This window comes from Thermobia domestica, chromosome 17 (assembly GCF_964235325.1).
Source record: "Thermobia domestica chromosome 17, izTheDome1.hap1.1, whole genome shotgun sequence".
In the NCBI taxonomy this organism is placed as follows: Eukaryota; Metazoa; Arthropoda; class Insecta; order Zygentoma; family Lepismatidae; genus Thermobia; species Thermobia domestica.
In genome coordinates this window covers 157,490,789-157,518,766 of record NC_137470.1, presented here as the reverse complement: position 1 = coordinate 157,518,766, position 27,978 = coordinate 157,490,789, and the positions used below count along the sequence as shown (strand labels likewise).

Sequence of the window (27,978 nt, the reverse complement as noted above, 5' to 3'; positions counted from 1 at the left end):
ATTGCTGCTCCAACTGAGAAAATTTGTGAAACAACCTGGTGCTGTGTTCTAATAATCATAGCGGTTTTGTTGTGAGAATTATAAAATATAGTTAATCATTTTATAGTTGCGTGCACAATGTGTATTGTTCATATTTTGTCCTTTGAACACAACATGAAATGCGAGTGTGCTACTCTGGCAATACTGTGAGTTGAACCAACCAGGCAACCAGGCTGACCTGGCGCGGAAGAGTTTGTTTTTGTTGTATTGGGATGTTGCTTCGACCCTTGACGAAAGGAGTATGGAAGCATTCTTAGAAAGAAATAATCTCAGCACATACATCAAGATATTCAAAGGTAGGGCTTTATTTGTTTTGAGTTTTTAATATATGTTAAAGTAGATGTTATTAAAGAAATGGTCAAGTTATTCAATCTTAACAACTGTTCACTTAGCAAATTACTCGGGTCATCTTAGCAAGTATAATTTTTACGGAAAAAAGAGCATTACTGTCCTTAAACTGTATATCCCGTACTTAGGATCGTGTACGTTTACTTTCGGTAGACCATCCGAAATAATTGTTGGGAAAATATAATTCTTTCACAAATTGGTAATGGTATACAACAGTACCTCATGATGTATGCGCGTGGATACTTCCTACTGTTGCACTACGTATAAAAATGATTTTATTACATTTAGAAGTAGTAAGAAGCATCCACGTGCACGTGACATGCGATATGTGCTTCAAATCCCCCACATATACTCATACACTACGTACAAGGGCACATTATTATTCTTCGCATACCATAACACAGCGCAAACCGACGTACATTTTATTTTATATTACTCAGTAATTAAATGAAAGTCGCCTTGTTACCTCATTTTCAAGTTCCTATATCCTCAATGAATAATCCTTAAAAGACTGCACTTCGTGAGTCCTCGCTAAATGATGAGGCACTGTCGTATACTATATCCCACAAATTTCCTTCTTATTATAGCCTAAAAGATTTGCGTTGGGCGACATGAAAAGCTACTTCGCACAGATAAAATTCAATTGGGCCACCAGAAGTAACTGTTGAAAAATTATACATCTTTTACGATTTGTGTATAAATACGGCTTGCGCGTGTATTGCATAAAAATTACAGTTCCAAAAAACAAACGAGCTTGTGCTACGCGGCCACTAAAAAGCCTAAATGTTTACCCTATGTAACCGAGTCAGGGCAGGCCGAAGCTACGTTCTCAGGGATGAGGCGCGTGAACGATGGTGAATATACATCAGTGGGAAAGGGTAACTAAGGGAGTCATCCTTCGTATGCCCTCCCTTATTTTATCCGTCGTAAAGCACTTGAAATTATTTTGCACTAGTAAGCCTAAAATGCATCTGGGCATGTATTTTCGGTAATTGTTTAGCGATGGGGCCAACACTAACAAAGTTAGAAAACAACATGTACTGCGGGGCTCTAACCCGCCTTCACTTGCTAACGTTACCTCGGAATGAAATGTTATTAACCTAACCTAACCGAATGTGAATAGAATATCGCAAAAATTCGGTTGAAAACTTGCCCCCGTCCCCAAAACTGAACAATTCCCATACTTTCTTTTAGCAATTCATTCATTTTTTTCGATTCAGTGAATCTATTCCTTTGGTTCGTATATATATATATAATATATATATATATAACTAATCTCTTCTAGTTGTATTGGGGCCGCGGTGGCTGAGTGGTAGAGCGTTCACCTCTGGTGCTTGGGGTCCCGGGTTCGATCCCAGCCTCCGCCAAGTGAACTTTGTGGTGGACAAACACCGCGTGCGTGGGTTTTCTCGGGATTCTCCCGTTTCCTCCCACTTTCTTCATTTCACGATTTTACTCATCTCTCATCATCACCGTCTCCTTTAGCCTAACCGGCATAAACGTGGGACGTAAAACTTACAGATTTCATTTCAATTCCGCTCCACATTCCTTGCTATACATGTCAATCTTACGCAACGTTTAGAACAGAAAATGAAAATGAAATGAAATCTTTGAGTTTTACGTCCCACGATTATGCCGGTTAGGCTAAAGGAGACGGTGATGATGAGTAATGAATGAAATGCTGGAATAAAGAAAGTGGGAGGAAACGGGAGAACCCCGAGAAAACCCACGCACGCGGTGTTTGTCCACCACAAAGTTCACTTGGCGGAGGCTGGGATCGAACCCGGGACTCTACCACTAAGCCACTGCGCCCCCCAAAGGAGCGCAATTGAATGCAATGTTTGAGATTAAATGAATATTTTTAATAGCTAATGTTATATTTGGTGTTATTTTCTGAGTAATGTCTCTAATTTAGGTGGGATACATGCTTATGCAGCTTGCCCATTTTAAGCACAAAATTCGAAACGATCAAGGCCATCCACAATAGTGCAAGGGTTGCTAGTACCACAATCTTATTTTCTAACACCCGATCCTGGAATCGATTCATTATTTATGATACTTGAGTTGACACTGGTTAAAATTGGATACCTTACACCCCTCGGGTTGGGGAGTATAATCATGAAATAAAAATATCAGAAACGACCAGAAAATAAAACATATATTACTCCAAATAACAAAAATTTGTGTGGCCAGGCTCGTGCACACTCACTAGAGAGTCAGAACTCATGCGCATTGTGGTATCGAGCACCGGGTGGCTCTGGCAGTCTCATTTACAAGATGAATATTACAGGAATTTTTACATTTCAGCACTCGATCGCAGAGCTTGCTACTTAATTTCCTCATACGGAAAACAATTGAACAAAAGTTAAGCTTCAGAAAACCTATATTTCTGAAATAATTAACCATTTCAAAAGACTGCCAGAGCCATCTTTTCCTCGATTATTGCGATCTCTTGCTAACTCGCGTATACGTTTAGCTGTTGACGTTACATCTCTGTCTTGTTATTTTCAATTTGATACTACTATATTTAACAACACCAAACTAATATGACGTATACGTCATGCATTATATGACGTATAAAGTGTGCTTTCCTCTATCCTCATTTATACGTATACTCGCCACCGCTGACGCGCCTGCTCCTGTGAACGCACCCGATAATAATTAAAGGGATGGTAAGGATAATGATCGCGTAAGTTCAGACTCTCTAGTGAACGTGCACGAGCCTGGCCACACAAATTTGTGTTCATTTGGACTATATGTTTTATCTATTGGTCGATTTTGGTATTTTTACTTCGATTATACCCCTCCCCCGCCCTCAGGGATGTATGATATCCAAGTTAAGCCAGGGTCAACACAAACATTATAAATAATAAAAATCGGTTCGATGGTGGGATGTTAGAAAATAAGTTTGTGGTATTAGTAACCCTTGCAGTTTTCTAGTACGTTTTCAATTTTGTGGATAAGATTGGTTATGCAGTTTGCAATTTTGTACTTTAGTGAGAAGTAAGTAATATGTATGAGAGATGCAGCTGAATTGTATTTATTGTATTTATCTATGTGAGTTTTATGGGTATGTAGTTATGGTCATATATATATATATATATATATATATATATATATATATATATATGTGTGTGTGTGTGTGTATGTGTGTGTGTGTGTGTGTGTGTGTAATTTATACTGTTGGAGTTTAGGAGAGCTTTTTACCTCAAGCTCATAAAAACTAATGTATTATTTAACTTGTTTTTGCTACAAGAATTCCGATATAATAGTTAGTTTTGAGTTAACTGCTGTATCGGCGGACCAATCTTAGAAATTTTACCAGATGAATTCTAGAATTTATTTTGCTTTATGTGGAAGGGTGATTGAAAGTAAGGTGAGGGGAATAGTTGAAGTTAACAAAATACTTGTTCTTGTTAGTTGTTTTTGATGTTGTAAGGGGCAGTGTCTATTGAGGCGAAAGTTACTATTTAGCGGAGAGGTACACTTGTTATGATTATGGGAAAGGCAGTGTGAAAAAGGTGTGTAAATCAGAAGTGTAACATATCGTGTTTGAGTTTTATCAGGTTATACGGAAATAAGGAGTGGAAATTCTTAAAGTTGTGTGATGGGCATAGTATACTTAACAGTCGAACAGTTTATGTGTGGAAACGAATTCAAACCACAGGAAAGAGCAATATCTAACATTTAATTTTGTACTTTTTTGAATCGCATTTAGTCCCCCCCCCTCGCCTATTCTGCACACAAGTCATGCATTGTATGACGTATAGTGTGTGTTTTCCTCTATCCTCATTTATACGTATACTCACCATCGCTGAAGCGCCTGCTCCTGTGTACGCACCCGATCGCTATCGCTGGCGCCCACCTGCCGCAATTCTGCCCAACGCGGTTAGATGACATTCGTGCTTTTAGAGTCCACCTTGCACAAGTTGGTTTGTATGTCATACGTCCACACTGTATTTCGAACAGTAAGCACTACTAAGTAAGCCAGGGTCACAACCTAGTATTTTGGGGGAGATATTGAGTAATAATCTTTTTTTTATTTATTTATTTTCGTGTGGTCTGGCATACAGCAGTAATGCCTTGTGTTTTTATGAGTTTTGTTCTAGAACTTGCTGGAGTTGGAAAATTTCGTTGTTCCTGGTGTAGTATTTCCTTTTATTATTTTAAACATTGAATATCTGAAACATTGATTAATTTAGGACATTAATTATTTACGGACTGCTACAGACTGTTTTACCAAACGGAACATTACAGGTAAAATACGATATTAAATTTTGATGGTGAAAAAATTAAAATGAATATGTACGTTTTTCCTGACAATCAACAGTATGTAAAAGTTAATTTACAGATAATAAATAGGAGTTCATGCGTATACCCACCATCGCTGATATGATTGCTCCCTACGGATGCAGCCCCGCGCTAACCCGCCTGCCTACCACTTTCGCCCTGCTCTGCCCGAGTTAAGTAAAATTCATGCTTTTTATCGGCCACCTAGCATAGGTTGCTTTGTGTTTTCTGACAATTATTTCTGGTAACAGAAAGTGTTTGTTTAGGTATCTGGGGCCTACCTGGACGTAACCAAATCTACTCTAAGTAGGCCAATCGACAACATAGTTTGCGAAAACAGTAATCCTATTTACGTATATTTAATACAGTCGTGTGTAGTAGTAATGGCAAAATTATTATTTTTTGTGCTACAGTTTCGTTTTAGTCACATGGCGATGCTGAAGAAAGTGAAAGCGGCTACCCTGAGGACCCAACGATAAAAATACTCCTCCCCTTTTGGCTTTCAGCCCGCAAATCTGCCTCCGCTTTACATATTTGCCCGTCATTACATTTGAAGTAATTTTTGAAGCACTTTTGAGATACCCAATAAAGTAAACTTGTTCCGCCACTTTGTTTGTACAGCGTTACCTAAAAATATCAATAGGTTAGATTAGATCTGTTTTTCACCTTGTAATCAAGGGGTGCAGGTATCGATTCCCGGTGGGGCCCTATAAATTATCTCATTTGCAAAGCGAGTAGTGATTAGGATGTCAGTTGAAACAGGAAGGCTTTTAGTGTTCATTTAGCACCCATAGCTTCTTAGTGGCTGAACTAACGTGGGAATCAGTGTACGTTTTATCAGGGTTGGCTGGTTTAAACCAAGGTGGTTTAAACCATGGTTTAAACCAAGGTTTAAACCAGCTGGTTTTTTCAAAAAAACCAACTGGTTTAAACCAAAAAACAAAAAAATGTTCGTAAAAGTGTAAGTGTTTGTAAAATCTTGATGAACACACATTTGTGGGTTACCACGTTTCACTCCCGTATATTATTCGTATTATATTCAGACCTAAATTCCCCATTCATTACTCAAAAAGATTATACTACAAAAGCAACTTTTTTTTTTTTTACAAGTTTATAAATGTTTATTTTGTGATTTTTTGTAGTTATTATTATTGTTATGTAATTGTAATCGAAGAAAAATTCTAAATATTGTTTCGTTTCAATGTTTACTATTGATAAAATACATCGAAAATGCCGTACTTTGTGTGTGTGTGGGGGGGGGGGCGTCATACAGGCCCCACGAGAGGCATTTAGTGAAATGAGAAGTATCTTTGGTATCTATTTATTTATAAATGAGTCTGAGCCAAAGTGGACTCAATTCGTATCTTTAATCACTTTTCTTACTAATTATTTCTTTAATTTGTACGAATAAAAGTCGTTGTTAACTAACTTGAACTAGATTAGTTCTTCTGTACTCCGTCGTACTTTGAAATTGTTCATATGTAATTAATTCTGTGTAATGGTTTCACTTGTGCAACTGTTTATCTTTTTGTCCTTCTGAAATGACTCTTGACAGTTATATTAAGAAGCATGTAAAGATCAGTACAACGTATTTTTTTTTTATCAGGATTCCTTCGTGAGTGAGTCGGCAGACGTATCGCATTTGTGGCCAATTAGTCCTGGTTCCGAGTTCAAATGGAGGACAATTTCTCTCGGATGTAACTCGAGAAGCGGTTTTTATTCCGCTTTAAGCTTATGTGACCCCTTCCAGCATAACCCGGTTGTTGCATAATAACATCAAGGCGAAACAAACTTATTTTTGTCCATATATGATATGAATATATAGAGCAAATCATTTAAACCATATAAACCTGGTTTAAACCAAAAAAACCTGGTTTAAACCAAAAAAACCGTTTTTTTTGGTTTTTTTAATAAAAACCATGGTTTTTGCCAACCCTGCGTTTTATAGTAGGATCTTATTTTAGTTGCATGGCGGAAAACGGTTAGATCATTTGAAATTAACATTTCGACCAGGATATTTATGATGTTACTTTGATTAAAGTGCGTATTCTAAGTGGGAGCTGGAAAGTCAAAATTGGTACGAAAAGTTGACTATCTCACGATCTTTTCAAGCTACGAAGATGAAACTTGAAAGATTAATTGCATATTAAATATAAGTGGACGCGTGTCCCAGTGGTTTTGAGAATTCTCATTTTAAGGGAAAGAAGAGGGCATTTCCTATGATTTCTTCATGTTGATAGCAATGCTGCCTGTTGTTTCTGATCACATCAGAAGGAAACGGTTGAACAATTTGAGATAAATGTATGAACATTTTTTGTGCCCACCGTAAGTCTGTTCTTATCATTACTTTGATTCAAGGGCCAGTTTTAATACCTTAAAAATCATCACTGAATTCGTATTTACAGATGAAGAAATTGACGACGACACGTTCCAACATCTCACTCCGGATCTTATAAAGGAGTTAATCCCAAAGGTGGGTCCACGAATTAGATTTATGAAGAGCTACGAGAAGTATAAGGAGGATATGAAATTACACCAGCCGATATCTTGTTCCACTCCAGTGTCAGAAACAACGGAAAGTAGTAGTTCTTCTGTTAATGAGGTACGAAATTCAGCAGAAATACAGTTAATTAACTAAGTACGTTTTTTAGGGTATTTGTTCGAGCTTCCCCAATTAGTAATAACAGATACTTTATCAATACACTAATTTTAATACAGCGCATTTCCTAAAAGCGAAAATATCTAATTCATTTGTTAATATTCATAACTGTTGGATCACACTGATGACAATCAAGTAAGGTACAATATGTACTCATTTTTGTACTAAGTTTAGCTCCAATCAGTTCATAATTGTTCCTGTAATTTTGTTTTTATTTACAGACTCTCTTGTGTTGCATATCAACTGAAGGGCATTGCAACAACTTTAAAATGGGCCGGAAATTAGTTTTATATGACTGAGGGTTACGGACTTATGACAACTTATGTATATAAAACTGCGGAATTTTTTGTGGGGTTGGGCAATTTTCAAAAATATGTTTAAAAGTAAAAAAAAAAAAAGTGGACTTCTGTCTCACCGTGTACTAAAAGTTAAGTGAATCTGAAAGGTTCAAGCTTAGTGTTGATTTGACATGGAATGACTGCAATATGGATGAGCGTTTGATCTTGTATCTCAGTAGCATCTTCAAGTGAATGTTAAAAGTAGAACTCCGGACACATATCTCAGAAGTGATTATGATAGGATCTACTTTCAGATAAGTATTCATAACTTTAAAACTGCATATGATTATACGTGACAGGTTTTGCGACAATTTCTTTTTTCACGCTGCGCCATTCTGGAAAAAAGCACGTTATTAAAACCCACTAAGCTTTGCACATTATCTTATTGTCGGAACTATATCTGAAATACTGATCTTTATAGGAAGGACAGTATTGCAAATACATGAATTTTAGTATTAGATATCAAGGTGAAATGACTTCCGTGATATTTTTTTCCTGTATATCTCCCTGATTTAAATCAGTCCACAGTGCAACATACTAGTTGTTTGGTTTTTGATCTACTTACCTAAAACTTTTTTTTTCTTTGTGAGCAACATCTTCGGGACGGTGTTCCTTAACATGTTGAAAGGACCTTATCTCAGTATGACAGAATTGCCTATAGGCTATTTCTATCTTGTTGGAAGATATTGGTCCATCAGCCACGCATCGTCGTTTAGAAAAAATACCATGCTACAGGTAGACTTTTTGGAAAAATATCATCTTTTTTTGTCATTTGTAAAATACGCCTATCGACATTACGCTTCTAGTTCTACTTGTTTGATAGAGCGATCAATTGGAAGAAAATATTCTCTACAATACGATACGGAGTTGAAGAAAATATTTATCCAACGTGTAGCTATGGTTCAAGATGCTATTTATCCAACGTATAGCTATCTTTCAAGATGCATTCTTTTCGCTTCTCCAAAACTTATTTATGTAGTTATTGTCTTGGTGAGGGCCTTAATTCACTTTGTGACACATAACACTGACCGAGTATTTCTACTGTGAGGAAAGAGTGGATTATTCAGTGGCCTCTTTGTATTCTCGACTTTCTAGTCCAAAAGAATGCTGTGACGACGAAGCTATGGCTAACATGATATATATTTAGATAGACGCGTGGCGTTGATTTCTGCGAAATGTTAAGATCAGTTTCTGTGCTACAGGATCTACTTTTTTTTGTGTGTGTATGTTTGTTTGTTTGTTTGTTTTGTAGTGGATTCGTTTTGTTTTTTAGCCTCAATGAAACTATGTCTTTAAACATTATACAATGCGTTTCTTTGTATTGAAGATTGAATTTGTAATAACATTCAAGTCATTATAGGATGCTTCATGCCGAAAATGGTAGATTTTCCGAAAGAAAAAAAAAAGCTTCACGAGATGAAAATACGTTCTAAATTTATTGGTACCAAGAAATTAATTCAAAAACTAACAAACATATTAACGAGTCTTTTTAATGCTAAAATATACAGCTATTATCTCTTTAAAAGATTACACATGTAACTGAAATATCACCAGAAACTGGCATGTATCCTTTGTACAACGAATGAATCTATTTTCAGTAAGTACTGCATATAATTTCAGTTTCAGGTGTGTGACTTTACTGTTATTACCGCTGCTGCTGGTGAAAGCGCTGAAACGTATTTGTACGAAAGTTTAAACTGTGAAGACGTGTTGGATTCAGCGGTTAATAACTCACCGGAGCCACGTAAGTTTAACTTTGATTACAGTTCAACTTCAAACCTACATTGTGCACATGAATGGTATGGTTATGGCAAATTATCATCTCTGTGATAAATTTTAGGGTGAATGGAAGAGTTTGTAACTTTACCGTACTCAAACGATGACCCTTATTAATGAGACAAAAGTAGGTATCTTTAGGCCTCAGAAATGCTAAATATCTATTATTGAAAGGATTTGATTATCTATGAGAAAGACGTCGCAAAGTATGTATTTCAACCGTTAATGTGAAGTATTGTTACAGCAGCGGATATGGCCATTGTTGTTGAAATTTTGGCTACTTTAACAACGTTTTACAGCTGTCTGGATCCTATATTTTAAAACTGCATTTCTTTCTTCGATCCACCCTAATAAACGTATTTACATGCTTTCCGGATAGTTTCTTTCCCTGAATGATCGAAACTCGCGATTTACACGGTGACCAGTCAACCAAGAAAACCGGAAAAATCAGGAAATTCTGTTTAGAATCTTTAATTTTGTGAAGATTTGTAATTTTATGTCGTTTCGAAACAGGGTATTTCTGTTTAGATGCAAATATAAGATACTATCTTCCAAAGATAGCCGTTGATTTGTGCTGTTCCTATAACAAAATCACCCTTGTCTCTTGGATTCTGCCCGCAGACATCTATTCAACACTTAATGATTACTATTGATGCGAAGTTTCGTCTTGTAGCTATACCGGTTTGAACTGCATAGTTTGGCATGCACTGTTGTCAGTCAGTCAGTATTCATGGGTTTTATAGTATACTAAAAGGTCATTGAATACTGCATGTGAATTGAGCTAGAGCGAGTGCTAAACAATTTTGTAATAAACACAGTAGCTTCGTTCGCTGGAGACTCAGTATGAACACCGTGCTCGTGGGTTTTCTCGGGGTTCTCCCGTTTCCTCCCACTTTCTTCATTCCACCATTTCATTCATTACTCATCATCACCGTCTCCTTTAGCCTAACCGTCATAAACGTGGGACGTAAAACTTAAAGATTTCATTTCATTTTTCCGTATGAACACCGCTCTGGAATTCGCCCGAGACCCCATTTTTCCCCGTTAGGAACTTTTCTCCAAACCACGTTTTAGCTCTATGGGTTTTTTTTCCAGACCCCATGCTTTCTCTCGATTGTTACACCGCCCCTACTCTCTACGAGTAACATTTTTTCTCTAGAATCCAAATTTATTACTTCTTATAAAAGTTATCATTTGAAAGTTTCAGATTGACCTCAGAGATATTGCTAGTGTTATTAATATGAAGTTAAAACCTACGTTCTCAGATGTTTATGAGAGGAAAGGTTTCAAATGGTTAGTACTGCTGTTCAAATCACCTTCTTTTCCCACTGAAGAGGTGCCTGTAAGAAAATAGTGGTGATTTCAGAATTGACTGTGAATAAACAAGGTAAGTTTAAGTGAATAAACAATATTACACGTCACGTGAAAAGTGAATGACTAAACGGGGACCTTTGGCATACCGTGCCGATACATTAACCACTACCCTACTCAGAACAGCCACACACACACACACACGTTCACTCCTGAAGTCTGTGATCTCCACTCAGACTACAATCTTGTACTACGGCCTAGCTCTTGTGCTTGAATAATCCAGTATTCATGTATTGAGAACATCTTTGGTCCAGTCATTCATTTTTTCACTGTTTCTGTGTTATTGAATTCGCACCTACAGATGACGTGGTGCATAAACAAATTGGATTGTTCTCTCCTTTCACGAATGTATAAGTTAATTTTATCGTTTCTAGTGTCACAGGAACAATTTCACATCACCCCTCGTGTTGAGTATGCGCATAAATCCGGCATCTTCATCCAATGGTGAACTAACTGTTATTCCTTATTAAATAATTGGTATAATCGGGTTAAAAGAAATTTAAGTTCCGATAAACCTGAAACAGACATGAAGGATAAAGATGGATAGGATTGCCTATTTTTCCTAGACTGACAACTACATTAAATCAGGGTTCTTAATGGTCAGGGAAAACTCAGTGAAAATGGTGCAGGTGAGGAAACTCAGAGAAAAAGGCTGAAAATCAGGGAAAGTCAGGGATGTCTTATAAAATATATTTTTTTCTAACATTAATTGTCCCCAATTTCAGTTTAGCCAACCATTAATGGTCACAGTATGAGACGTAGCTCAGATTTTTATGGGAGGTAAGTGGAATGCACGATGAGCAGTTGATTACTATTTGTCTCTATAGAATAAATGTTCTCATATATATAAATATTCACCGTTATCTATTCTTTATTTATATGTCAGCGTCATCCGACATACGTCATGAAAAAGTCATGGAATTTCCTATCAAAGGTCAGGGAGAAGTCAGGGAAATAAATTTCTCCAGATCAGTAGAAGCTCTGGAAATAGTATCTACACACAATACGATTTACGTATAGGTTTAAAACCACCTAAAACGCTAGAAAAGCACATCACCCAATTTAAGAGTTATTACACAGATGCCAATGACAAATATGGTATTTGCGAAATAAAATGCAGTTGCCAAGAGAGTGAAGGAACACATTAGAGATTCGAAAGCGAAAATCCGGTGTCAGGTTTATCGAAACATTTAAAAGAAACGCAGTGCAGGGTAGAAGATTCAAAAATTTTATTTGGAGCCAGAAATGAAGTAGAGAGACTTTTTTGAAATTTTATTTATTCATTTAACGAAACCAAAAGTAAATCTAGACAAGGGATGACTGAGTGACGAATGGGAGGCTGTTATCACAAAATTTTCACAGTATTGGCATTATAATAAAAATAACATGAGTTGGCAAACTTCCAACAGAAATAGAAAAGGCGCACAAACTGACTGCCATACTTCAGTTTGTTTCAAGACCATCTGCAGATAGCTGACGCACTTGACAATGTGTTTTCCACATATCTTGTCCTCTTTGTAAGTCCGTTCCTTTCTGTTCCTTGATGTTTCTGTTCTTTTTCTTCCTGCTTTTAACCTTCATGACCAAGACTTCAGGGGAGAGTTGAAAACTTGGAAATTTAAAACTTCAAGAATTACAGAAACCTGTAAATAGAATACTCTCCAAATTGCTCTTGTCAGTTTGGTTTCCAGAGGTGACCTCTCCATTACTTTCAATACAGATTTCTGACATCCTACGCGACAATCTTTTCGAAATTCAAGAATGTCTTTTTCCGATAGTCTTGGCTTTTCGTAAAACATCTTTCGGTGTATAAGTTAGTCATGTTTACAAACTTAGCTTACTTTACGTTTTCACTTTCCTTGAAATCAATCATAACTAATCGCTGGCTCTTCAAAACGCTATCTTTTACAAAACAACCAGCAGCAGACAATATACTGGCCTGGAGGGAATTGCAATCGGAAAGAGCTAAGCCAGCTTTCGAGGGTGCGGGATCTCAGTGGTCGAGCGTTCACCTCCGGTGCTTAGGATCCCTGCTTCGATCCCAGCTCGCGCCGTGTGGACTTTGTAATGGACAAAAACCGTGCTCATGGGTTTTCTTGGGGTTCTCCCGTTTCCTCCCACTTTCTTCATTTCACTCATTATCACCGTCTCCTTTAGCCTAACCGACATAACCGTGGGTCGTTAAACTTAAATATTCCATTTCATTTATAATTTTCTAAGCCAGCTTTCCCTGAAACTCGCGAAGAAAAGGTTCATCAGTCTTTGGTAATGTTAAAGAACGTAGCTTTGCAACAAGAAGCTTGTCATTTGTGAAATGTCGTACAGTATCAAAACTTCCACATTGTGGTACTTTCTTCTTGCCAGCAGCACTTGTTCTTTGTTCAGCATTATTTCCATGGCCCGAGAAGTAACATCTAAATGTTTATGTTCATGCTAAGCTGGAAATTTGTTTCGGAAACAGAAATTCTGCGAATCTTTTGTAGTTTGTTCGACGAGCTGGAAAATTGTTGAATAAGTTATAAGTGGTTTACAAATAATCATCTACTTTCCAGCCCATTTATTGCATGGGAGCTTAGAAAGCACAATTGATAAAGTGCTTCCCACAACTTCCAATATTAAGAAGGATCAGATCTGAGGTGAACTAGGAAGTACGTTTTGCAGATCACTTAAGGAAAAAGATTTTCTCGAAACCGGGAAAATGTCACGGAATTTTGAAATCACGAAAGAGTGGTTACCCTGACTTAATGTATCATTGTTGGTATCTGTAAATGATTGTTAGGCGTTACTTATGGATATTGAAATTCACATTGTTCTTGCAGTTTAGTTAGGACCCTTCTATGTACTTTTCTTCGTCGCTGTCCCTTCTTAATTGAATGTTCAGACGCCTATTTTTTCATATCTTTGCGTTCTTAACGTCCAGATTCTGAGATATTACATTTTCTTGGGTTACGAATGATATTTTTGGTGTTCCCTCCATCTTGGCAATACTGTTAGATAAGAGTATACGGGAGAATCTCCTTCAGTTTTCTCCACTTTTTCTTTGTAATGGTATACATGAAGAATTAAGATGGCGTTCATCGTCCAACGTAGCTCCCAAAAACGTGCATCCAAAGGAAAGAAAAAAAATCGTTACTGAAGTTAGAGATCGTCTGTGCTTAACGTATGTCTTCAAATATCAACATCAATTCAATTCCTGCTTTGTATGAAGATATTGCACACGCTGGTTAGATAACATATACTACTCACCAATATACAGGATCCACTTTTAACAATTACATGTTCCTGTAATATAAAGCTTGATCAACAAGCAGCTATCATCATGTTAACACCTGTCTTCTTACTGTCATTAGGCAAGACCCGCCATTTTGTATCAAAAGATTCCTTTATCAATCTTGCATGTAGTATGTGTATGTAAAATACGTAAGTGTACGTTTGTGTAAAATTAGATGTTTTTTTAATGATGTTTTTTTTACCTCTGTAATAAAATGTTCTGTGCCATGTACTGTTTTACTTGACCCCATACTGACATACTGTACCTCACATTGCAATTATGAGTGAAGATAGTATACGTTCCTGTACACATATATATGTAGATACATGGATAAAATAACCATTTTCTTTGCAATATGCTTCTAGCAAGAGGAGGAATTAAGACGGCTCAAGCTGTAGTACCGGTCAATGTAATAGGAGAAACCAGTTTCCAGGCACAATGTGTACTACAGAACTTTGTAAGTATTCAGACTGTGACCCACTGCATCATTTTGCGGTGTTACTATAGTTAAATCCTCGTAGGTTGGTCTATGTTCAAATTTAGATAGGACGTGAAAATAAATTTCTTCAACGCGTATTATAAGCATGTAAATTGTATTGAAGTTCAGACATTTGTATATATTATTACCTGATACATATGTAAACTTTATAGTGGTAAAATACTTAAATCTTTTAAACAGCTGTCGACGGAAAGTCTACATTTTAGGCATAAAATTCTAACCACTTTCCTTTCAATTTAAAAGTAATGTCACTCTTACTACTATTACCGCAAAATATGATAATGTATTTTAATACTGCATGAAAGGTATCGTAATATATGGTTTATTCTGTTGGTAGATTTGTTTTTTTCCCTGATAGTTCTTATTGCATAGCAGAGGCGATTTATTTTAGAAACAGTTATTTATGTTTCTCCCAAATGATATTGCAGTCAACTCTTGCTCTTAAGAATGAACCACATTTTATTTGGATATAATCATTTGATTTTATCAGAAGGTAGAATGATCTTTAGAAATGAAAGTATTTCAAAAAGCAGAAATAAAGAATCAGAATTAGGCACAGTTATAAGACGTTAAAGGGTTAGACTTCCTTCTCTGAAACTTTCGACTCTTTAGGTTGCAATTTGTAAGAGCAAGGTGTTTTGAAACTTACTGGCAGAAACATAATCGGGTGATTCTGAAGCTAAGTATTGACAGAGGGAACCGCTTCAAATAATCTTCAAATAATAGTAATATATTTTGGTCAATTTTTGTTTGCCATCACCAATATTTGTGGAACTGATTGTGATAAAATCAATTGCTGCATATCACTAGGATTTCTCAATATAATGCAGATATTGAAAAAGTAAGTTTTACGTATAATGCAGATATTGATTTTCGTCATAGAAGTTGTATTTTACTTACAAATTTCCCTTATACTACTGTGCTCAATATTGTATCCTTGAGTTACTGTAAACAATAATGTAATGTTTTCTTGTAGGATCTGTTAACCATTTTGGAAAATTCTTTAGATGGAAGAGAAGTTTTAAGTGAGTACAAGATACATAATTGTTTGAGCTCCAGGACGAGAAATTTACTAACTGAAGTAATCATACGTCACATTGGCGCCGACAAAAGGTTTGTTCAGTAAAATACTTGAATAAAAGAGCAGTATCTTCTGTTTTTGTTTTGTTATACGTAAGATTTATTTATTAAAGTATTTTTAATTGCATTCTTATTGTAGCTCTAAATTTGTTTTATATTTTGATTTGTTTCAAAGTGTGATTGAAGTGTAATCATGATATAGAGCGTGTAGTGACGTGAAAGAGGTTAAGTGGTAATTAAAGTTTTTTGTTTTTTAAGAAAAACCTGAAAGGGCTAACATGTAATATATCTGTGTGGCAAATTAGTAATAACGTAATGACTAACCTTGAAGAATCTTAAATCTTGCGTACAGTGAGTGAGTCAAGTATTCGAAGTAGGATCAGTTCATGTGAAATCATCCAGTCCGTGTTGCTCAAAGTTTAGATTTGCTTGAATTTTTTACAGTTAATGTGGCAGTATATTGAAAATTCAAGACGAGGGTTTTAAACATTCTGAACTCTTGTTTTATTTCTTTCGTGTTTTTTTTTTTTTTTTTTTTGTTACTATTTTTAAGTGATGACACGAGCTGTTTTTGGAGAAATTTATGTTCGACGGAAAACTTCATAACTATTATTTTTGGAGATATCAAAATGATTAAAAGTCCATTCGATTCAGCAAACAATGAACGTAATTCAGATAGAAAAAAATTTTAGAAACTGTCAAAGTGATCGCTGAGAATTGACTTTCAAAATAGTTGATTTACCGTGGAGGAATAGTAGTTTCGACTTAAATTTCAGTAGGAGACAGTGATACTCATTTATATATATATATATATATATATATATATATATATATATATATATATATATATATATATATATATATATATATATAATAGATATTCTGTACGACTGTTGTTTGGGTAAATATGAAATCTTTGCAGCTGTTTCTATTTTATATAGAGTAATAACGAGCAAGGGTACGCATTAACACTTTCAGCCCCATGTGTATCTTTTTGATACACAGTGAGGGTTTACTGATGGACCACGTGTATCAAATAGATACACATGGGCTGACGGTGTTCATAGCAAACTGTAGTCTGGTCCCGGGATGAAATTTACTCAAACAGGGTTGGGGCTGAGAGTGTTAAAAAGTATCATACATAAGGGTCCATGTGTGTTGTAATTCGAAGACTCCTCGTGCCATCACTCTTTACACATCCCACGTTAAAGCCAACGAAAATAAAAAAACTCCACAACCACCACAAAAAATGTTCTCTTCCTGTTTTTTTGGATGAAGAATGGCCGGTAAATGTGAAGATAGTTAAGAATGTACTTTGTCTCTTTGGCTTAATATCTTTTGCGTGTGTTTTCCAAACTTCTTCACAAGAGGCTTTTGCTTCATTGCTTTTGCACCATCTTGTTTTTAAATGGTAATTCCCAAAGACTTTCTCATGACCGTCAATTCCTGGCACTAAAAGGAATTTTCCTTGATTCAGTCTTACCGATAGAGCACTGTGGGCTTTGTTGTGATACCCTATATTAACATTATTCGGCGCTCTCATTAAAAGAAAATAGAGAAGTGGTTCCGTAACTCCTGTCTATCATTCTCACTCACAGCCAGTTTGCGTGATATAGATCCAAATCTTGCGAGGTGCAAGATGCTGAATTAATATCAGCTGAAACATACTACACTGTAAAATACACCTCGATCATTTATATATATCGGAAATGTCACTGTTCATCTGAGTGATCCCGAAAACTATGGATTAGACACTAATATAGGTCATTTTCGATCATTATTATATATAGCTCCCCCTCCTTGCTGCGGCACAGGGGCATCAGAATTGTCACTGTTAATCTCAGCTACTCCTAAAACTATGGATTCGACACTAATATTAGTCATTTTCGATCATTTTTAACCCAACTATCTGGGCTGAACTTGGATTGAAACAGCATCAGAAGTGTCACTGTTTCTCTCATCGACCCTGAAAACTATGGATTCAACACTAATACCGGTCATTTTTGATCATTTTGAAATGTCTCTCCCCCTCCCCTACGCTGCATCGTCAAACTGAATAGCCTAAAGTAATCCCTGCCCCTAAACTCATGTATGTTGAAACTTTGATTGAGATCGGTCGGGTGGTTCAAGAGTAATGAAGTCACAGAGGCAGTTATTTTTATTTCGATTGTGTTTCGTATATCTCCCCCCTCCCCTCCGCTAAGTTGGCTTGTCAAAGTGAAACGATAGAAAACACCCAAGGCCCGACCCTCGTATATGTTGAAAATTTGATCGAGATTGGTTATGTGGTTCAAAAGTTATTAGGTTTTATTAGTTTTTATTTATACGTCCCTCCCCCTCCGCTAGGATCTACCATTAAAGTGAAATTGCAAATATGTTTTCAGATCCGAACCTCATGTATCTTGAAAATTTGATTGAGATCGGTCGGATAGTTCAAGAGTTATTAAGTTACAAAAATAGTCACTTTCAGTCTTATATAAATTGATTTTTATATATCTCCCCCTCCTTCTCCACCCCTACGTTTCTCCATCAAATTAAAATCATAAAAACGACCCCAGACCTGAACCTCATCTATGTTGAAAATTTGTTCAAGATCGGTCGAGTGGTTCAGGAGTTATTAAATGTTATTTATTTTTACACCACCTTTCTACCATCAAAGTGAATAGTCTAAAAACTAGCCCAGCCTCGAACCTCATCCATGTTATAAATTTGATCGGCATCGGTCGGGCGGTTCAGGAGTTTTAGAGTCACAAACATAATGATTTTCAATTATATATATATATATATATAGATATGTGTGTGTGTGTGTGTGAGAGATAGAGCATTATTTATTTATTTATTAATTTATGATGTTCATGCATGAATCAGTGTCTTCTGGTTTGCTGAAAACACTCGTAACAGTAATATCCACATGGCATATATCGTACAGTTATGATGTGTTTGTATTTTTCATTCCAGAATCACTAGTCAAACGTTTTCAACAATTACTGACTCCATTGTTCAAATCTTCCCTACAGAAAACAAGGTTAGTACGTTCACATATGGGTCAGTTTCTTTCAAGTAATCCAAGAACTGGTTGCTTGTTGATTCGTAAAATATCTCAAGCTTACTCTACTCTTCGCCTCATAAATTACGAACTTTGGTCATGTTTTTTTATTAAGCGATTTGTCTTTGGCAGCCATATTATTGCACTCGCCTATTTTCACTGTTGAAAGAATTGTCAAAAACATTAATTGCTAAAAACAAAACATATTGTCCTAGGACAATGTAACCAAAAGCAGTTTGTTGGTAATTTATTATTGTAAAAGATGACTCTGCTGGTTTTTTTAACTTCTATTCTCATTTTCAAGACAAAATTAAAAGTAAACATAGTAAAATGTACTCACAAGGATGACATCCGAGTACTAGAAACTTAAAAATCTAATACGTAAAGCTGAATCATTCACGTTCTTTTACGTTAGTGATTCACGTTAATTTATGTGATCTTTAGATTTGTAATAAAACAAATAATAAAAATTCATGTGTGAGGCCTTATGGCGTTGGGACCGTCCCAACGACATCTGTTAACGATTGGTGAAACTACATCCGCCTGAGTAACTAGGTGGGGGTCACCCGCTTGCGTCACTGCCCGCCAACAGGCGTATCAGGAACTTTCTAGACTAAGTTGTTATCAAGTCTGTATCTAGGTGCCTCCCCAGTTCGCCGCCTGACGCTGGATGGACCCTAAAAGTGGTATTCTCCAGCCGGAAATTGAACGCAGGACCACGAGGACACTGGTCGAACACCATAGACGAACCATAGGAGTCCCCTTAATTTTTAATACTCACGTTTCTCTAATCATATTTACCTTTTCCTTTTACGTTTATGCGTGATGTGCAGATTGTCTTGCAGAGTCGAAAGCTCTCATCTAGTGTTTTTAGCTTCGAGAAATTTGGAATTTGGTATCCCTTGGTGAATACATTTTACAATCTTTTGCTTACTGCGCAGATATAGTGAACACAGTTAAATATACTATGTGAACTTTAAGTTAAATTAATTTGTTTTGTTTATTTATCTTTTGTTTTGTTTTGTGAGTCACACCTAATTTTAATTTTCTCTCAAATAGCATACCTACTATGTACCATATAGTGCATTTCAAGGAAAGAAGGTGTTAGCAAGAGGAAAATTATGGGATAAATACAATAATCGAAAGCGACATCTTAGACACAGTGGAGTTCTTCCGATTAAAGGAAAAAAAGATACTACTCCAAGCAGTCCAATTACTCCCGAAGGTAAAGAGTTTGATATAAATGTAGATATGTTAAATTATGAATCCCACAAATATTGTAGAACGTGCGATAGAACGTTCCAGGTGCTTACAAACCGAGTAATCAACCTTTTATACATTTCTCCCATCGTGTCGTCTGTCATTTTTAGAGCCTTGTGAATCAAGAGAAAATCGCCTCGCGAGGTCACGGTTGCATCCATCCGTAGATTTGAACTGTGTTAGTATATCTACAGTTATAGGGTTTCAGGAGCCAGTTCTCATTTTCGTGAGTTATCGGGGTATTATGATAAATTTTCGAATTATAATATTTACATTTAAGTGGATACCTAAGAAAATCAAAATTTAAGTGTTAGTTTAAATAAGTTCTTTATTTAGAGTATCACTTCAGTTCGATCAATATTAAAGCACAGTTACGTGTTCAATGGCAAGTGGTAGAAACAAGATATCTGAATAGTTAGAAGCACGTAGGGCATTACAGAGTACCGGTGTTTTATGGACCTGACTTCGTTGGTGTCTGCGTAACGAAAAAACATTCACAAGAGCGCATTCACTTATGTAGATCGAAAACCAGTCTTCTATTTTCCAAGTTTTTGCAATGTATGAAGTGATCGATAAATATTAGAGAATCTTTAAACGTACAATTAGTTGCTTGATATGGTTATTCATTATTATTAAGTCTTTAGACTATATTGAGTGTTGAATTCCAATGGACAGCAGATTCCTCGAAGCTTAAACTACAAATCAAGAGCTTTCGATTGTACAACACAATCTTCTTCGGTTTAAAGTTAAAAGGAAACTTAAAAAGTATAGATGGTAAACGATGACCGACGTTCAAATCCTAAAAAATCACGTTAGTAAATCAAGCAGTGCGTCAGTGCTTTAGTTTTACTTAATGTGATATTTAGATTTTGAACTATCAGTCGTCTTTTACCGTTTTTACCTTTTAGTCTCCTTTTATTGTTACGACCGAAGAAGACAGTGTTGTTCAATCGAAAACCCCTGATTTCTAACTTACACGTTGAGCAATCTGCTGTCCGTTGGAATTTGGTCTCCAATTGGTGATGACATTTAATATTATTTTCTTCACTGAGCAGATAGTATGTATAATGGATATTATTGATCCATGTACATAATTCACACTACTAATATTCGAAATCCTGATAATTTTAGAGAATGACGAGGAAGACCTTGAGGAATGCATTCTTTGGTTAAAAAATTCCATGGAACCTTGGGAGAAGGTCTGTGAATATTGGAAGAAAACTTCATCCAAACGAGTAGCTGATCTGCGTAACAGCAGTAAACCAGTTGCAGAGTATTTTTCGGAATTTCCAGTTTTAAAACAACCGTTGGGATATACATTGGTAAGTGATAGATATGTAATTAAATCTATGATTAAACTGTATAAAGTTGCATATTTTTTGTATTTCAAAATCATGTATACCGAGTGTGCTGAAGTGGGGTCAGCCCTCAAGAAACTTCTCTCCGGATGCATCCACTTTTAATTGCAAAATAAAACTACTTAGATACATCTGTATGAAGATTATTCACAGCTGGTTAAACAGCCAGCACCGGAAGAAACCGCTTTTACGATTACATCAAGCTTAATACTCCCATTTAAAACATATCTGGTTTTCTGTCTTTCACTGATGTTTCCCACAAGTCTTAGAACACGGATGGTCAAAATATATCTACGTTTAAGTTTAAGTCATAAGTTTAAAATATGGTCAAAATAGGTTTTGAAAGCTAAATAACTTCTTACAATTTTCGAATAAAAGTGATCTTATGTTACTTATTGTTCTTGTTTTAGATCGAAAGTGATTTTACCAAAAGGTTTCCTGATAAGGAAGTGTCTTTATATGCAAAATGGAACACAGAGAGTGAAAAGTTGAAACACATTTTCTTGAAAACCAAGCAAAGTGCACCAGACGCAGCGATCTATGCAAGACTTCTTGAACAGAATGAGTTAGATGTAGGTAAGTAGCACATTCACTCAGCGCATGTTTAACTGTTGTGAACTGTAACAGGAAAGCTCAATTATTATCAGTATTGTAGGGAGTGTTGTTAACAGAAAAAAAAAAAAAAAACGTTCGTATTTTTTCAGAAATGAACATTTTTTTTTACAAAACAAAACATTGCCTCTCGTTTTTTTCTGAATTTCGTTTTTTTTCAAATAGCCTACGCGCAGCGTTACCAACTATGGATATTAAAGTTTCCCTAAATTTGGAAAAAACTTCGAGAATTTTGTTTATAAATCCGTACTTATATGTCCGAGCGCAAGTCAACTTACGGCAGTCGAACATTGGTCCTTACTGAACAAAAGCGGGTACAGACCGTTCCAGTGGAGTAATTAGGGGGCGCACTAACAATTCGTATTAGGTTCTAACCCTTGATTTTTTTTTTTTTTTAGATTTTCTCTACTTTTCTGTTGACCGTAATCTATTTTTTTGTAATTAGAAGCTTTGTTTCTTAAATATCGCCATGATACTTGTAGGCCATATTAGTGGTGTACCAATGTTCATTTTAAGATAGTTTGCGTCTGTCTGGTAGCAGTGTTGCCAGCTATAGAAAAATTTAATTCCCGATTTTAGAGGAAAATTTTGAAAACAAAATCCGTTTTGTCTCCATTGTTTCCTTCCTGTTGGCTACATCGGGACGAACGTACCAGCGTATCAAAGAATCGTTTTTGCTCTATACAACAACAGTATAGGAAGTTTCAATAGAATAATTGGGGGAAGTATAGTTGAGGTTTACAGTAGACCTTGTTCTCTAAGTGGGAAGATAACTCATACTTTTATAGGTAGAATGAGATATTTTTAAATGGCATGCTTACTTTATTAGATACCGTCACGATACTTGTAGGATATATTAGAGGGATGCCAAAGTTTATTTTAAGATAGTTTTTGTGTGTCTGGTAGCAGTGGTGCCAGCTAACAGAAAATTTTATTTTCCGATTTTAGGGAAAATTTTGGAAAATCTCCCTTTTGTCTTTATTATTTCCCTCTTGCTGGCTACATTGGAAGAAACGTACCACTATCTGAAAGCCTCTTCTTTGACCTAGAGGATGCACCATAAAAGTTTCAATAAGATAATTTATTAGGGAAGCTGTAGCTCCGATATATCTTGATTTTTGCTCCTGAGGCGTAAAAACTGTCGAAATTTCATGTGTATGATGACAGATTTTTTTTCTTTCTCTCCTTGCATCTAAGCCAGCGACTTCAGGTTTTCACTGTACCTTATCAACAGACCAAAAATATTTTTAGGTGATTTGGACCGATGTAGCAACAGTGGTGCTGAATACAAAGAATCTTGAAAATCGGTTAGGGAAGTTTTTGTAAATTTTCACCCTACATTTCCCTCAATATTTCCCTCCCATTGGCAACAGTGCAACGTAACCTACATGAAAAATAGCAACATCCCTTTTCTAACAAACTAGGCCTTAACCAAATCAATCGGATTAATGGTTTTTGAGCAATAACTCACTAACTGAAAATGTAGGGAAACGCCAAAAATGACCTGGGTCCGAAAGGGATAATCAGACAATTTTTTTCGTATAGGTACAAAGAAATGAACGATATGTAAGTTACGAGGGCTTCGACTCAAGTTCTGCTGATTATTTCACGTATCTGCAACATAAATCAATAAATAATAGTTCTCAGAAAAAAAACACATTTGAAAAAAAAATGAAAAAGAACGGCTTTTTATTAAAAAAAACTTCACAGTAAAAAAACGTTTTTTTACAACACTAATTGTAAGACTCACGTAGTATGTTAAATATAATTAAGTATTTGAGTGTGTGAGTAGTGCAAATAAGTTTCATTTGGTAATACAGGAATGGTTTTCCAGTACTTTATGTGAAGCGAGCAAGTGTTGCGAATTTTTTTTTTTTTTTTTTAATGATATGTGCCATCCTGGGATCGTTCGTCAGTCAACTTGGCAATATCACACGCCTGCTTTAATACGCTCGCCGAACATATGTACATGATTAAATGTACATTTATATGAAAATCATAATCTACACTAAACAGTTTTAGGTTTAGCTTGACATTTCACTGAACTTCAAAACGAGCTAAATCTCTCTATTGATACGCTTTCTCAGTTCTGAAGAAACGTTATCTTACAAAATATACAAGAACTCTTCTGAACAACATCAGATCAATTTAAAACTTGATATACGTATTAACAATAAACTTCTTTAAAAGCTATCATAGTTTGGTTTCGAACAAATGAGAGTAATTCAAGTTATGAATTGTTGAAGTCAGCCCTCCGTTCCAACTTGTCGAAAACCAGCACTTTGTTTTAACATACGGTAGACATTTAACGAAACCTTAAAACTTGTTCTTTACTTAATTTAACCCAGATTTTTTTTTTAGCTTAGCTTAGCTTAGCTTTATGTACTTCTAGGAGTAAACATTTTATTTATATCTAAACTCGTGTGTCTATAGTTTCCTCATGACAGCAAATATGTTATAAATTTCGACGCGACCACATTTTAATACCAGCAATAAATTTTGTAAAAATTAATGATTAAATTGTGGCTATTTTCTGTGAATTAAACAATTAATATGATCGTACTTGAATTGTACATCGTACTTGAATGGATTTAAATGTCAGTCTACTTCTCTTTTCACCCTATAGAAACTGAAAGTACACCGAATGTCAACCTCACTTTTTAGTCACATTCGTATAGTGTAAAATCGTAGTAAAAATGGAAACTACTCATTGGATCTGTATCAAAACTAATCCAACGTATGCGTAGTTAGAAACCAATGCAATTAGGATATGGTATTTGGTATTCAATACATTGTATCCATTAGGTTTCGTAATGTGATATTATTCATGTTATATAGGCATATTCTTTTAAGACGTTACAGTTTAAAGCAATTGTACTAATTACATTTACATTTTTTATACTTACAGGAGCCAGAAATGTAATTCTGCTGCTACTTTTAGGTAGACATTTTCCTCCTGTTACTTCGTCGGTAAAGAGGAAAGATAGCGGAGGATACTGGAAGCCAACAAAGTTAGAAGCGCAGCAGGGATTCCTTTTTCATGTTAAGGTATGTTGCTTTTTAAGTTAAATACCGTATAGTAGAAATAGAGAAGTATATGGATCAAATAAAACCTGAGGAAGAAATAAAATGAAAAAGTGCAAAGGAAGAGTGGATGTTTGCGTCAGATCAATCGAAAGATTGTTTATCCGAGATACATTGTTAAATGATTCAAAAAGGTGGTCTAAATCGAGTAACTGTTTCTTCAAGTTTCATAATAAATTTTCGAAATCCCATAAATATTCAGTTATATATATTCGAATTATATATATATATATATATATATATATATATATATATATATATATATATATATATATATATATATATATATATATATATTGCTGTAAGTTATATTTCAAATTTTCTGAAAGAAGAAATGCGAAGGTTTAGAGAGAAAGAAATTACTAACACTCATTCTCTCTGTCAGAACAGAGGAAATATATATATGACACTTTAGTATTGAGTCTGACGTCACTTTCTTTTTCAACTCTTCGCATTTCTTGTTTCAGATAGTTTACAATGTAACCTAGCAGCAACCAGCAAAATTTAAATGTATGTGAAATTAATTTTTATGGTTACGTTTCATCGAAAGTTTGAGGGGACACATTACATTTGTTGGCACTATTTAATTATTCACATGTACTTTTGCACAGCCGAACGTGAGTTTCGTTATCGACGCTGCAGAAAGGGGAAAATTGATTCTCAAGTTTTAAGATCATTTCCATATTGCAGCTAAAGCGAACGTAGCAGAAAAATCAGTGTAATGTCAAAACTCACAAGTTCGATATAAAGTTGGACGGTGCTTTCTTGTATAAAACTTATACAGCTGGATAACGCGTCTCAAACTGGTTCAGTGTACGGAGTCTAATTTTTCGCAATCTCTTAGTCATAGTGAGACCTTCAGGTAGAAAATGATGTTACTTATGTCCAAACGCATTATAGCTACCAAATATCAATTTGGTATAAAATGTGTCGTTGTGGCCAAATTGAAAGCGTTCCGTACTCACTTCCAAGTCGGCTACAAATACACTTCACATGCATTGATACTAGGTGGCTCTTGTGCGTTTGTTACATTACATCACTTGCAACCTCCAAATTTCGCCCTTGATAAGGGGCTGCGAAAAATGAAACTCCCCTACACTGAATCAGTTGGTCACGTCCTCCGCCACCATAAGTTTTATACAGCTTGGCGCCCCACTTCGTACCGTATTCTTATCACTCATTGCGCAACATAATTTTATATGAATTTACACATAAAGCCCCAAAAGCAGGGGAAGAAAATCGTGTTTTGTGTGTGTGTAATTTTTATCAACGAACAGTTTTTTTTTTCTAATTCTTAAATTAGAATTGCGATTTTATCTTTTTGTTTAGTGGCACAGTTCCATTGAATGCTGCTTATAGCGAATATGTGGTTCTAAACGAAAATCATTGTATTGGTACTATTTACCCATTTACTTTACTGAATTGTGATATTTGTACTCAATCTAAAACCCGTCTATAATGCAACTAAATCACGCAATATGCCTTTTTATTTTCGAATTATAAGTAATGTTTAAGGACTGTAATTTTACTAGGTAAAATGTACCCTTATTATCTTTCATGGCTTTGAAAATTTACAGAAAATGCATGAATTTAAGGACCATCGTTTTTTTTCTTACTCTTTCCAATTTCCCTTTAAGTTCATCCCAGGGGCGAATGCAGGACCGACTTCTGGCGGGGACGGTGGGTTGCCATACTGTTACTTTAAGGGCTCCAAACTTTGGGATGGGTTTTATTTATATATATAAAATAAGAAAGTTTCCTCTTCTGGGGGCCCCCCTTGGATCCGCCCCTGGTTCGTCCTAGATAAAGGAAGGCACAGTTTTCATCTTAATACCGTGTTTATATTGTCTCAGAAAGTAAACAACTGCGTCAAGTGCTATATCACCTTAAACGCACTCCCGTGTTGCGGTACAATACCAAAAGTGAAGAAAAAATAAGAGTTCATTTTGATACGTTGAACTTCAATTTACCTTTTCCAGACATAAATTCAACTATATGAGCATATGAGGAAGATTTTTTCACGCGACAGACAGACTTTTCTTGGTGTAGTAGGAAGCGAATTTTAGATGAGACCTAAAGAAAGACCGAAAGGATCAAATACTCCTAGTAGCTAGTTAACTTTTTCCTCCGCAGTAGTGAATAATTACATAAATGTAATTCCGAAATCGAACCCATTGGAAAGGTTTCATTATCATGTCCACATGGTAATTTGTACATTCTTTTATTATTGGTTGGAACGTCCAAAACTCAAGAATCACGAATCATATTGATGCGCATAAAAATAGCGGTAACCTCACATGCAAACATAAGAAATGCCCCCAGGACTTCTATAATGAAGAATGGAAAGCCAATAAATCACCATCACTTAGCTAGCACCTCGAACCAATACTTCTCGCTAAACGAAACTTCCAAGGCGAAGACTCACTTTCATTGGGCTAATGCTCATACATCCATTGTCTGCAGTATTTCCTCATTCATTGAGCAGAGGGTCCGCATAAATACATACATTAAGATTGTCCCTACAGTAGGTTTTATTTCAAATGCATGATATTTATTCCAGCTCTTGAACATAATCTTATCAAATATTTGTGTTTTGCAGGAAGCATCTGACCTCCAGGCAAATTTAGAAGCACATCATGAGAAGATGAAAAGATTCGGCTGTGGTGTTCAACCTTTGCCTGTAGTTATAGCGAAGGATATAAAAAATCCAGAAGCATATTTCGTGTGCATCGAAACTCAGTTATACAGGATGGAAACAATTTTGAAGGCCATGGATATCTGCTTCAAGTGTTTCCATGTATTACACTTGCAGTACCCGAAGGAAAGTGAACAAGCTTGGATATTCATCCAACAACATATCTACGAAATTTTTACCCAGTGGGACAAGAAGTTCACAGCTGTAAGTAGTTTAATAACGCAAATAAACTGCAGCAGCCTTGAATAATGT

General features: G+C 35.7%; 1 protein-coding gene across 5 annotated transcripts; it reads left to right on the top strand.

Annotated features, from left to right (window-relative positions):
* Positions 1-27,978, top strand: LOC145674436 (uncharacterized). 5 transcript variants are annotated; one of them, XM_081744489.1, is made up of 11 exons: positions 1-335; positions 7,083-7,279; positions 9,301-9,418; positions 14,458-14,549; positions 15,568-15,704; positions 18,630-18,696; positions 19,777-19,942; positions 21,109-21,299; positions 21,746-21,911; positions 24,856-24,995; positions 27,631-27,978. In XM_081744489.1, the coding sequence occupies exons 1-11, from the start codon at positions 281-283 to the stop codon at positions 27,973-27,975; spliced, it is 1,674 nt and encodes a 557-aa protein (XP_081600615.1). In that variant the 5' UTR covers positions 1-280; the 3' UTR covers positions 27,976-27,978. The 5 variants fall into 5 exon arrangements, with proteins under 5 accessions (XP_081600615.1, XP_081600614.1, XP_081600616.1 ...); XM_081744488.1 differs by having other exon boundaries at positions 9,295-9,418; XM_081744490.1 differs by lacking the exon at positions 1-335 and adding an exon at positions 3,224-3,390 and having other exon boundaries at positions 9,295-9,418.

Coding starts and splice junctions, on each gene's coding strand:
- LOC145674436 (XM_081744488.1), top strand. CDS start 281: ATGGAAGCATTCTTAGAAAGAAATAATCTCAGCACATACATCAAGATA. Junction 15,705..18,629: donor CACATTGGCGCCGACAAAAG/GTTTGTTCAGTA, acceptor TTTTCATTCCAG/AATCACTAGTCAAACGTTTT. Junction 19,943..21,108: donor CAGTCCAATTACTCCCGAAG/GTAAAGAGTTTG, acceptor TGATAATTTTAG/AGAATGACGAGGAAGACCTT.